At 35.7% G+C, this 14,369-nt stretch overlaps 1 protein-coding gene across 1 annotated transcript in view; it reads right to left on the bottom strand.

Annotated features, from left to right (window-relative positions):
* The window catches only part of LOC106461576 (E3 ubiquitin-protein ligase arih1-like), an 84,940-nt gene extending 72,293 nt beyond the window's left edge, over positions 1–12,647 (bottom strand). Inside the window, exons 1-2 of the mRNA XM_013921416.2 lie at positions 12,250–12,647; positions 2,739–2,806 (exon numbers count right to left, since the gene is read on the bottom strand). Coding sequence (XP_013776870.1) covers positions 2,739–2,806; positions 12,250–12,465 — 284 coding nt within the window. The 5' untranslated portion in view covers positions 12,466–12,647. The remainder of the gene's footprint in view (positions 1–2,738; positions 2,807–12,249) is intronic.
* Positions 12,648–14,369: the final 1,722 nt, after the last annotated feature.

The following is a 14,369-nucleotide window of genomic DNA, read 5'->3' as shown; positions in this document are numbered from 1 at the left end:
GTCAACAGTATCCAGTCATGTGACTCTTTGTTCAATACTGTATATGTATATATATATATATATATATATATCCATGTCAGTGTAAATTACTTGTACCTGATGATGACAAAATCTTGTTGAAACATTGTACATTTGCTGTTATGTTAAGCTTATATTAAAGTTTTTCTTCATTACCCATTCAAGCTGTCTCCAACCATTATATAATTTGTTTGTTTGTTATTGAGCACAAAGCAACATGATGGGCTATGCTGTTCCAATCACAGGTATCGACAACCCAGTTTTTAACATTATAAGTCTTCAAATTTACTGTTGAGCCACTTGGTGGCAGGTAGGTAGGTAGGAACATGTTTTTATACTTTTATATGTATTTAAAAAAAAAGCAATCAAAATGATGGCCTAAACAATAGAAATAACAATTGACTATTTCAACAATTTTTAATTTAAAAAAGTTACTGTTGATATTTTGTAACATTTATTTAATGCAATTCAGTAAAAAAAAAAGACAAAATTTTAATATTTCTGCATAGCTACAAGGTGTCTTGCTTATAAACTACTCTCTTATAGAATTGCTAAGAAACTGTAATCCTTTAAAAATGTAATTATTCAGGTTTTGTTTTTCATGTAGTTTCCTTCTCTTTCTCTGCTTTTATTACTGTTTACACCCTTTGTGATTTCACAGCATGTGATATGAATAACTAATAACAAAGCTCAGCTTTGAAAATAGCTAGACATAAAATAATCTGATCTGAGTACCAACCATCTTATGTCCCTCTCCGGGTTTTCCAGTTATAAGGATAGAATACAATTTTGTCAAATAATGGTTTACAAATAAACTATATTTATTTATATATATTGATTTTAAACAATACTACTGTTACCTGTACCATTTTTGTCAGCTTTTGCAGTATTTAAGATTTCTAGTCAGAAATATGTTTGTGAAGATCAATCAGATTGAAACGGAGTACATATATAACGAGACTTTCTTATCTCACACACACACAAAAAAAAAGGGGGAACTTTCAGGACATAAAACATTATGGAAAATTCAATCACACGATACAACGTTTTTAAAATCCAAAACTAGATACTATATATTAGGTTTTCCTAAGTTTCAAAGAATGTCCACTTTAAGAAGGAATAAATTAGTAAGCGACAATGACACCCCTTTGCCCCAAAAAAGTTAAATGACTACAATGTCATTATATTATTTAAATCACCAAAACTAAATTTGAAACAGTATAACTTATATGCTATATTATTCCTTATAGTTACCATTATTGTGTCAAAAACTTAACATGGTTGCACTTAAAAAATAGGGTTGGTGAAGTAACTGAAACCTATTTTTTAGGCCTTAGTTTTATTTAAGTATTACATCAGATATGGATTGTGTATACTATATTAACAAATGTTCAAAAAATATACTATAGTACTGTTTTACCGATCATGTTACAATCAGAAATCACCGATTGCCGATTATTATATTGCACAATTGGCCCAATTGCGATTGGCAATTCCAATTATATACAGTATTACTAGTTTTTACTGTTGATAAAGGAATATATACTCCCCTATTTTAGTTACAGGTGCAATGGGCAGTCAGTTACAACAATTCCTCACCTTCGTAATTCTTGTTTTTCAACCACTTGCTTCCTACTAGAAAAACCCAAATTATCTAGTTTTCCTCATCCAGGAGCAATCCAACAATTCAGCAATCACATTTGTCATGCCACAACTAACTTTAAGGTAACTTCTTGGAACTATGCAGATTCATAAATAATGGGACTGTCAAATGATGAAATGGAATGTTCCATAGCTTTCCAATTGGTTAGTTATTTTGTAAATATTTACCACTTTCAACTTATAATGACATCTCTGACAGTGACATGCGCAAGCCAAACAATTGACAAATCCCCCCTATTGGAAATTAATGGGACACTCCAAATTTCCAATCTCTCTGTTGTTATGCTCTCTTTGATGACTTCCTCAAACAATGACCTAATACACAGTGCTGTACTAACAGGGACCCACATGGTGTATCATCCAAAGAAATTTGCGGGAAAAGTCTGCAGAGATCTCTGGCAAGCATACAGTGTGTATTAGCTCTATGAATAGGGTGCTGTTATCCACTGTTTGCTAATGTACACTCCTCAAAAAAATGGGTGTGCCTCGAGATGTGTGGAGCATTGTTTCTTAACCTTTCTTTCATTCAGTGTATCATCTTATATTAATAAATGAGAAACACACAGATTGTTTTAACTGATGGTAGTTTATTCTATGGTGAATAATGTTTCGTGTCAAAAGAAAACAAAGGGTCATGACTGAAAGCTTACTTATGAATCAGAAGATTCTTGTTGTGAATACAGTGGTCGGGGTGGTGTTATTTTTAATTTCTCAGCAATTGTTTTTCCACGATTTAGAAATTTGACAAATTGTATCGTTTCCGATTGTCCCATGATTATGCAATAATCAGCCTGATTGGTAAAACTGTACTATAATTACATATGCACTATTACAAGAATTACAAATTCTTTAGTGAAAAGTTTAAGAATATGATAACTGAGAAAAAACATTTAGAAATGTAATTAAAATTAGAAAACACTAGCAATTCTACGCTTAAAGACAAAGATTGCAATACACCATTATAAGACCCTGAGATAGGTAAAGTTGGGTTCTTTCAGTCCTACAGTGATATTTTGTTACAATACCATTTTCAATATGAATGAAAGTAAAAAATTTACCTTTCATAAAGTTTTTCTTTATCCCACTTTACATGGTTCAAAAGAATTCTTGTTACAGTGGGGGGAATCTGGAAAACAAAAATCCCTACACTGTGAATGATAATGTTATCTATACTATAAATATACAAGTAAAAATTCAAAACATTAAAACCACAGGATACCAAAAGGTTATATATGCTTCATTAAGGTTACTTATCCACTGCTCAGAATCTATAGTTTTTATCAAAGTTTTCTTTATTTTTTCCCCCCAAAATTCACTGCAATTAAATCAAATGTCAAAGTTATCAAATTATATGTCCAAGGAATAAATAGTTGTAACAGAAAAAGCACTACTAATTTCTGATTAAAATGAATTTGCATATGCAGAGGGGAGTCTAAGATTTGTGTTAACAATACAAGGATGAGCCCCTTCTTCCACCACCATCAGTGCTCTGTGGTGGCTCTGTTGTGAACTATTCCTCAGCATGAGGCTTTTGTACAATACACTGATGTATATAATATCCCGCTCTTTCCATGCTTTCCTGAGTCTATCACCCACAACTAGACAGCAATTTCCAAAGACCTGTTTGAGCAATCAAAAGGCACTAAAGTCCATGAGAGATGTATTTAGTGATTTATCTGTTGTCTCTAATCAGTATATCATGAATTATCCTTTGTATTTTCTTTTGTGAAGAAACTAGCATGTTTAATTGAACAAGTGGCTGGTCGCTTTGTCTTAATAACATCTAGTCTAAGTTAAATTTTCCTAAATTGAAAATGTATTTCCAATAATACTTACCTCCGCTGACACTTTAGCTACTTCTCGATCTTCAAGTTTCTACCTCATGACCCATCTAAGCATTGAACTTGCTTGGTTTAGTTTTTATACCCCACTTGAATGCCATTGGCAATATCTAATTTGCAAAGCTCTCTACAAATATCAATGCCCTCTATCCAGGTATTGTATATAAGCACCTTATTCAGATAATGTAATCACTTTTTTTAGACTTAAGTCATTCTCAACACTAACACCAGCTCTTAATGGGGAGGAATGGCGGTAAAATGTCAGCAGAGGTAAGTATTATGGGAAATACATTTTCAATTTAGGAAGATGTTAACTTCCAAAACATGGTAAATCCACTGCCACTTTAGCTAGAATCCCACATTGCATAGAACCTGGATCTACCAAGATAAGAGTAGTAACCAGTGGGGAACCACACTACATCCAGAACAGGTATGCTCTTCACCCAGAATTTAATATCAAGGGTGAAATAGTACATGAATAATTATTATAGGACAGCCCCAACCAGATAGCCAAGGTTCCACGACTCAGTGTGGGAGTTAAGGGGTCTTGGTTCCTATATCCCACGTTGGTGGCTAGGGCAATTGGACCCCAATGTGATTTACAAATATACAAGTAACACTGAAGTGGACAAACTTTCTCTTCTACCTGAAGAAGACTGAAAGGCATCATCCCAGGCTCAGATTTATGGGATCATGCATGCCTTACTCAACCAAAGGAACTGAACCCATCCGATCTGGAATTATGAACATTCATCCTTACTCTCCAACTATGTGGGCAAGAAGCATTCCATTGCCCCTGAATTAAGGAGAGGACATGGAACACTATGTTCAACCAAGGTCCTAGAATGGGTCCATTTTGTGTTCAAAATTATGAGGTTATAGTGGACCACCTTCCATGGAAAATATACACTCGGACAGTGTTCATAAGAAAGGTCATGCACACCCCAACCAGTTAGCGTAGGATCAAATCTGAACTGGTATTACGAATAGGCTTCCACAAAATCTAATGCTACTCCTACAGACATCTGGGAAATACATCCAGGGATCTAGGTAAGAAAGAGCGCAATAGGTGAACCAAGTTCCCTAAATTTATTCAATCTGATAATCGGCAGGGATGGGAAGGATCCCCTTTAGCTTTAATCATGATAGTCTATAAGTGGTGGACCATGAGAATATGGGAATGTGTCTAGATGGTCTTATGGAACACCTCATTTCTACAGAGCCTGTCGCAACCAGTATTAAAGATAGTAAAATGGGTTGCTAGTACAGAATTAGAATGATAAAAGCACATTTGTCTGGGCAACACTCACCACAGAGTGGGATCCAGATGAAAAGTAAAGGGACCCTGGAAAGAAAGAGAATATATGATGAAGAAAATTATTCACTCCTTGTTAAAATTTTGTGGATGTAGTCAAAAACAGTCATAGGCGGTAGTGGAAACCTTCAGAAGAGGAAACTGTCAGATCATGCAAGTAATAAGAGATGAAAGTATTGGAAGAAGGCCACACAATGTCTTCTAAAGGGCAATTTAAACAGGCAGCCAATGACATAGAAAGGTGAGGAATCTGGTGAGATGCAACTCAAAACAGATTTATTTCCTGTAAAGACTGACCAGAATAGGCAATACGAGTCAATTTTTGAAGCCACCATGTTAATCACATGAAACTGAAGAATCCCATGGAATATATAGTCTATTTCTAGTACCCCAAAATGAGTTAGTATGAGCCACTTAACACCTGAGGGCCCTGACAGGACATAACAAACGTTTGGGGTCTGAGAAATTGGTGGCAAATGAATGGGTGAGAAGGATTTTTCCCCCCCTCTTTGGCTGCCAGAGTCTTTGGAAGGAAGGATCTATCAGGCAAGACATATATGGAATGATAAAAAGTCCTATGTGCATGTAGTGCAAATAATTCAGATTGATGGCATCCACATTACAACAACAACAAAATATATACTTTAATCAAAAGGTAATACAAGGAACAGGAGGCTAAAGGCTCAAAGGGATGATGAGACAATGCATGTAAAAGATCATTAACATCCCAATTAGACAACTGAAAAGGCCAGTTGGGCCAAAGGATGCGAAAGGATTTTAATAGGTTAGATATCACTGGAGAGCCAAAAACCTTCCTATATTTGGAATATCGAAAGGTAGTCAATAAGGATGCTTTATATGAGGCTACAGTAGATGAAGCCAAACCTCTTGAAAAATCCAAGTCAAAAACTTGAAATGGTAGACATCTTTGGATGAAGTGAATTGAATTTCCATTTTATACACCACTGACAATAAGTGTGACATTTTCGTTGATAAATGGCCATAGTTGATCTACAGAGAGATTTCGTTAAATACAACATAACTTTAGACATTAAACCCCTATGTCTGACAAAGGCCCACATAACTCCAAGGCATGAAGTTTGAGTTTCTAAACATTTGGGTGTAGAATGACAGATCAAGGCTGTCTCAACAAAGATGGCCATAGAGGAAGTAGTAGAAGTGGACACTCTTGCAGATATTGAAGAAGAGGAAACTACATTTGAGCTGGCCAAAATGATGCTACCAAAATAACCCGACAAGGAGTGGAATGAACCATAGCTAAATCTCTGGGCAACAGACGAATTGGGGGAAAGGCATACAGATGTAAACCATTCCAGTCTACTGCTAAAGCTCAAGGATGAGGTACTGGGGACCAAAACAACTGCAATGGAGAATTCCAAAGAGTTGCAAAGGGGTTTATCATCGGAGACCAGAACTGAGATCAAATCCACTGAAAAACCTCATGATATAGCATCAATTTAGTTGGGAGAATCCTGTTGGGTCAAGACACAATTATTTTCATCACTCTGGAAACATGGCACACAAAGAGGCTTAAAAGACGGGAATGAGCCCAGTAGAGAAGATTCCAAAGTTCCGATCTATATTAAATATGATAGTCTAAATTATGACAGCTTAAATCAACCTTGCACTTATTATAATTAAAGGTCATTTGCCAATATTTGTCCAATTTATCAGCTTATCTAAGTCATTCTGTAATATCTCTATATCCTAAGTACAAATAAAGTTACCAAAGAGTTTAATATCATCAGTAAACTGTCATAATTTACTAACTATGCCTACCAATATCATTAATGTAAATGAGAAAATACAAAGGCCAAAACACTGACCCCTAAGGTATTTCACTGGTAGCAAGAGTCCAGTTCGACTGTGCTCCATTAATAACAACTTGTTTTCTCTCATTAAATCATTCTACAATCCAATTTACTAGATTTTCCCCACTTCTACTAGCATGATTTTCTAAATTCAATTTTTGTGTAGTACATTAATAAAATCTTTTGAAAACATAAGTACACCAAGACCTCCAACTTTTGTTGGCTGGTCCAGCTCTAACCAGCCACCTGGGAACTGACATCCAGGAGGGAGGGTTCTCAGCCAGAGGGGCAAACTTTAATGTGACACAAAAATCCAGTCCATACCAACTGACATTTGGCATATAAGAACAGACCTGCAGCAAGAGGATAGTCACACCTTTTACACTGGCAGAACACCACTGCCCCAATCTCAACTGAGTGGAATTGAGCACACTCAGATGGATGGCTTCATCCTTCACCACCCCCCACCCCCACCCCCCACCACCCCAGTGGCCAGGAGCGGGTAAATGACAAGGACTCACTCTCATACTCCACTGAAAGAAGGGTGCATTGGAGAGTAAAGAGGAATGAATCACTGGAGAAATGCAATGAATGACTACAAAACCCTATATATTTTGTAAAAGCAGATCATTACTGATTCATTCAACCAAAGAAGCAGCAGGGAAAGGCAGTAATCCCCTTCTGCTTTACCCATGTTAGTCTAGAATGTACAGTCTGGTGCAAATATATTTATAAAGCAATATACTGCAAGTGGTCTTGTAGAACACTACATCTCAACAGTGAGCAATAAAGATTTTGAATGAAAGTATACCTGCACAGGCACCACTTGCCACAGAACAGGATTCAGAAAGAGTAAGAGGGGCATATGAAGGGAAGGGAAATAAGAGTGAAGGCGAAACTACCCTCTCAAGCGGCTGACGTTTTAGGAAGGAAGGAATGATTGTGATAGAGGAAGACATAGGTTCAGTGGTACAGGATGCAATGTACATCAATAGCAAACACATCCAACCATCAACATCCACAAGTAAAGAAATGTGAGAAATATGTCTTCAAGGAGAGGTGATATAAGGAACAGGAAGATAAAGGCTCAAATGGAGGAAAGGGCATAGAGGACAATGCTGAGATTTCAATCCAGCAATTGAGTGAAATAAGGAGGAAGTTATAAACACAGATTGAAACAAAAGGGAAATAAAAGAAACAAAAAATAAATGGCAATAGCAGAAAAAATGGAAAGTAGATGACAGAGCTGCCCTGTCAAGAGAGATAGACCCTTGTCAAACAACCATTTAAAGAATTCAGTAAGATAAAGAAGGGAAGGTGATGAGGGAGAATATCCTCACCTTAACAGCCAACATAAAAAAAACATGCCACTTACTTTGGTACATAGACATGGATGAGTGGTGGACTGTATGAGAGATAAGGGATGCTACTCATGTGAAAACTCAAACCCTTCACAAGTGACTGGACAAAAGCCACATGTGAAGCTGGAGTAAGGGAACAGAAAGATGAAGCACTACTGAGCGAGGTTGATAAAAGAATGATCTGGAGAGGGGACACTTGTAAAGAGGAAAGAACTAGAAACCATGGTTATGCCAGCCAGAACGGAGCAACAAGAAAGACCCAACATGAAATGGTTTAGACAATAGAAATCACTTTGGATAGAAGATAGATGGAAGGATATGCATAAATTAATCAGTCCAACCAATCCTGGCTGAAAACGTCTATTGCCAAAGCTAAAGGATGGAGGAAGGGAAATCAGAAAATCCAGAGGACCCCTGTTGATGTTCCACTGATCCTGTAGCACCCACTGAAGCAAACACATGTGAGCATGGCCCAGTGGAATAAAAGCCTCCAACAACCCTCAAGTCCCCAAAAGCTAAATAACCTCGCATGCAGGGAGAGAAAGTAATATACAGCTCTCTGAATCAGCTCCGTAGCACTCAACCAATTGGGAGAAAGCTGGGTCCAACTGAGATGGTAATTAAAGAACACCCCAAGATGAACAAGATATTGAGTTTGGGCGAACATAGACTTCTCCGACCTGATAATCCAACCAACATGAGCAGCTTCCAGAAGGAGAAAGTGCATGTGATTGGATGACTCTTCAAAGGATGGAGCTAGAAGAAGCCAATAATCCATGTAGTGGTGGAATCTGAGCTCATGAGCATGTAGAAGGGGTTAAAAGATCTGACTAACCAATAAGTTATTTTCATATACTGAAAATATGCTTCCAATAGGTACTTACCTTCACTCATATGTATAGTTGTTCTCATTCAGTGCTGTCCTCTATATACAAAATTGTTTTCACATGGCACAAGCATTGAACTCCCATGTACCCCATGATCAATGTGGTTCAACTGTGTCTTGCATGTAAATTATCATTCGACAACCCTTCACCAATAGGAGTACAACACACCCTCCTGATGCATGTGACTCCTCCTTTTCGTTCCTACCAAACTAACACTTCAAGATTAGGCAAAAAGCAAGAACTGGACTTTTGGTGGAGAGGAAGGGTGGAAAGTATGAGAGTAGGTAACGTACCGTATTGGAAGTTATTATTTTCCTATACTGTGAAGAGGTAAGTACCTATGGGAAATGTATTTTCAGTATAGGAAAATAATAACTTCTCATATGGTATATTACTTCTGCTTACATATATAGATAGAATTCTACATTGAATCTGTGGCGGGACCAGTGCGAGGGAAAGAAAAAAGTATCTGAAGAATGCTCATGAAGTGTGATCCTTGTTTGGAGAACACACATGGGAGACTGCACCACTTCTGTATCAAGTATACTCTGCATCCAGTGTGAAGATAGGTGTCACATACATGGGCAAAGAGAGAGAAACCAATTGGGTTGGAATTCAAACCACAGTATACCATAATCTCAATCCCATAGAAGAACTATCTACAGACAGGAATGTGGAGAAAGCTAAAATGGATGTGCTCCAAGGTATAGAGTGGCTAGGGCATGATGCACAGTATGTGGTCGGTCAATTCCAGTCCAAAATGCATCGGAAATGGAACCTCCAACCCATGGTAGGAGGAGGGTCCACACCATCTTCACCTCAAGTTAAGTAGAACAGAAGCATATATTGTGCAAGCTAATCTATAAAATGGACACATGTGTGCAAATCTACAACCAATCACATATCCAGGAACCTAACATTTTAATGATGGTAGGATGAGATGTGCCAATGTGGCAGATCACATCAAACTCAATCAGACTGGCATCCCACTGTGCAACATCAGCTGTAGGCAATGAAAACATCCTGAGGTGGAGCACAAGAGGAAGAATTGTCACCCCAATAAACATCATCCTCCAGTTCGGACTGCAAAGAAGCTAGAGCACAATGCCACCCACTGCACAGAAGCTGGGTGCAACATAAACCTCCAGGGCCCACCTCACAGAGATGGAGAACCTGAGGCAAACTGAGTGAGGGAGAGGAAACACAACAACACATGTGAGGATTTATGTTGATTGGCCCAGCTCTAATCCAAAACCACTCACTATAAACCAACAATCAGGTACATACGTAGGTATGTAACAACTACATTTAGGCTAAAGAGTTCAAACAAATCTGTTGAAGATGGGCATGGCCCTGTCATGGATTAAAATAAATTCATTACTTATTTTAACCTAATTCATTCAGAGAATTTGGAAATGAAAGAGTCAAAAAGTTATGTAAGCATCTTGTTGTCTAAACATACCTCTACTCAACTACAATTGTATTATTGAAGATACAGAGAGTCAAAGAAGAGAATATTCATAGGTCACATGACAATACATCTGAAGTTTTTAGTAGTTATTCAAAGGTTTATTTTGAAAGGACTTACAACTTGGATAAAATAAAACTTTGAATCACTGCATACATTATAATATTAATTTCATTTACGTACACTGATAGTAACGGTGTTTAATTAAATTTTGAATGTAACGCGGTTATTTGTGCAGAAAAGCATTTAAAGGGGCTCCTGTTGCAAAGGTAATCAATTAACTCTTTCAGTATGGACTCGGTCCCTGGGACCGACCTTGTAACCATTTTGTGCTTGTTATAGTTTTCATGGTATAACTTTTAGATTAGTAAGGGTATGTTAAAGAAATTTGGCAGATTATCAGTTAAAATTACAATGCTTTCATATGCAAAATATCAATTTTTTATTAAGTCTTAAGGTTTGTCAAGCAATGTTTTTCTCATGCCTGTTTTTTCTTTTTCAGATGTTGCCTATCCAATATGTAAAGAAATTTTCATTTTAAAATTAAAAATACTTTTATGCATCAGAAACTTTTTAAATTTCACAAATGCAAAATCTTTATAATATCCAGATATTCTTACAAAAACATTTTACACACACCACACACAAAAGAAAAATATTTTAAAACTTACTGACTAGTTTTGTCTACTTCAGAGGCACTATCACTGTCAGAGTGACTGATGGAACAAAGTCATGGTATTTATACAAAGGATTTTAAAAACACTCCTAATGGAAAAATAACTAAAACATGTAAATATTAATAAGAACTTCTGAGTGAAAGTGAAGAAGAATATATAATAATATTTCATCCCATTATATCTGCTATATCCAGTGTTGATGAGACCTTTTTAGGATGGCAGAGGTATGACAGACAAAGTAGTGGTTGAGACACTACTTATATTAGCAAACTTATTGCCAACAACTATTATGAAGAAAAGTGGTTTAAGTGTAAGCTTTCACCAATTTTATTTATGTTATAACATATCAGAATTAGTAAAAGGAATTTTTTAACACTATCAATTATACATTATAAATTGGTATATTTAATATATTTCATGTTGTCATTTCTGTTTGAAAAGAGGCCAGAAATCAGGAAAGGCTGTTTCTGATACTCTTAATTTTTAAAACATTTCAGGAGGGTATCCCCCACCTGTCTATGGAGATAATTAAATCAGCCTGAACTCCACCTCACACCGATAGAGTTAACCCTCTACTTTACTAGTATCATCCACCTACTCTTATTGAGTCTTTAAAGATAATGAAAACAATACTCAAGGGTCTTATTAAAGATCAAAATTCTAAGAATATTTCTCCAGTGTGTAGAATTATCAAAAGTGTCTTTTGTCACTTGTTCAAAATTGTCCAAAGTTTGAAAAATCTGTCTGTTCAAATACAGAAAAGGGTGAAAATAAAAACTTGAATAAAATGATAATGTGCAATGCATGTTTAAAGTTTGGGAGCAGAGATACAAGTGTTATTCTACAGAAAAAAAGAAAGTTAGATTTACAAACCTGTACTCCGAATCTAATGTTTTGACTAAGAACATGGAGGGTACAATATATTTGAAATATTTATCTTGTGTAAGATATATGATTATAAAACCCATAACTAAAGAGTTAGATATTTAAAACAATTTGGTTTCGGTAGTTTGGTGACTGATGGGTGAATAGTCGTCTGTCACACTGATTCTTTATCTTAGGTTAGTTAAAGTTTTGGGAGGAAATAATAAACCAACAGTATGCAAAAAGAATAGAACCTGGAACAGTGGAAGTACACCTGTACAGACACAGCTTCATTCTAATTTCAATTTGGTAACAAAACCTTACCTGAACCACAACATTAACTTCTTTAATGCAGTCTATCATATGCTGCACAATCTGCTCGGTTGTCAAAACTTCATAAGGAAATTCTTCTTCGATCTCCATTTTATCTTTAGTAGTCATTGGTTGAGGCTCTAATCCGATTGACAGACCATCGTCTTCTTCACCACTAGACTCATTCCCAGAATCACACTCATAAATAATTTCTTCCTCTGAATCCATCTTGAACACAAAGGAACTTATGACACAACCAAGCTATAAATTTCGATATATTCCTTTACTAAAAATAAACGAATTAAAATATAGTATAAATAATCTAACACCACAATTAGGCTAAATCATGAAATATTTAGCAAATTTGTTTCATCCTGCAACTTTTGTGACGTCATAATAAGTAATAAGGATAGAGTTTGCACCCTGGTAAGGTGATACTGAACTACCACAATGATTTTGTGTTCAGAGTTCAATAATGGCAAAAGTAATTTAAAGATGAAATTAGGCAGCTGAGTTAAATAAAGAAATTATAAGTGGAAATAAAAATCTAAAAAAAAATATACAACCTCGGCACCATTTTACTAAATTTCAGGAAAGAGAGGTTTAACATATTTTATGTTGCTTATGACGACAACTAATTTTATGTCGCATTTACTTGTAGCAGTATTTTGTATGGGCATAATCAAGGTTAAGGTATTTAGGAAATATATATGTGTAAACTTTCAAAACACGTTTCTACAAATCAGAAGTTAGTGGCCTTTTGGTTTGAGGAACTTTCTTTGAAGTTTGACGCCTGTTTGTGGCATGAGACTTTGTTAGTCCGTCGTAATCTTTGTATGTAGATTATATATTCGTTTGACAACTAAATAAATACATGCCCCCCCCCCCACCAACCCCAGTAGCACATCGGCATGTCAAGGTATTTACAACGCTAGTATCCGGGTTTCAATACCCGAGATGGGCCCACTGTGTAGCTTCGTCCTTACCTTCAAACAAACAGATAAGTACATAGTCTTTTAGAAGTGTAGTTATTACACAATATTAAAAAATCCATAATTTATCATAACATCTAAAAAAGTACAAAAGTAATAAAAAGATAATCACAGTTTTATCATAAAATTTATACGAATTTGTGACAGACAAGTGCACATGAAATATAATGATATTATCTTACTATTTTTATCCTTTTAGTAGATTATTGATTAATATTTCTTGTTTTTGGTTCTTTCTCTCCAATAACATATGAGTCTGGCTTTGTGGTACTGTGGGCCCTGCTTTATCATTCTTCTTAAATTTAAAATTTTTAATTTTGTATGAATTTATTTTGTGATTGCTTTGACATGATAATATCATGAATAAATCTGAATATAGCTTATTATTTTCTTGTTGAATCGATAAACTCGTTGTCGATTTTGTTAGTTATTAGAATTTCAAATGGTCTGAAATTAAGTTAATTGATAATTTAAATTTAGTAGTTAAATTGTACTTTGGATTTCGTATTTAAGTATATGCCGATATATATATTCATTTTATGATATTTGCCAACAAGATCGATACACAGTTGTTAAACACAAATACGATTTAATATACACACAACAATACAATTTACAATAACAGTTATTACAAACAATGATTTATAAACAAAAGTTTCATAAACTTACAAACAATATAAAGTTTTCTTTCTTGTCTGGAACTTCCTTGATATCTTATCGTGGGTTCAGGATGAGCGAGTTTACGTAGGTATAATTCACTTAACAGGAAGCTAGCTAGCTTTGCCCTTCGTTATTTATCATATACACACACCGGGTTTTCCACCGTGACGTTATGTAATGTTTTCGTAAAAATAGCCCCGCAGTGGCACAGCAGTATGTCTGCATACTTACAATACTAGAAACCGGATTTCAATACCCGTGGTTGGCAGAGCAGAGATAGCCCATTGTGTATCTTTGTGCTTAATTACAAACAAACAAACAAAAACTGATGTCCGATGAAAATCCACTGAAGTTAAATGAGTTGTAATGTTCGAACTTTGTAAATGCTCCTGGTCAAATATCTGAAGTTTTCCAGTTGATAAGCATTATAACAATCACAGTTATAGCTTCCAAAGTTTGTAGCACACCTACAATAGATTC

This window comes from Limulus polyphemus, unplaced genomic scaffold, assembly GCF_000517525.1.
Source record: "Limulus polyphemus unplaced genomic scaffold, Limulus_polyphemus-2.1.2 Scaffold990, whole genome shotgun sequence".
Lineage (NCBI taxonomy): Eukaryota > Metazoa > Arthropoda > Merostomata > Xiphosura > Limulidae > Limulus > Limulus polyphemus.
The sequence above is the reverse complement of the archived record's forward strand: the minus strand, read 5'-3'. Positions and strand labels throughout refer to the sequence as shown.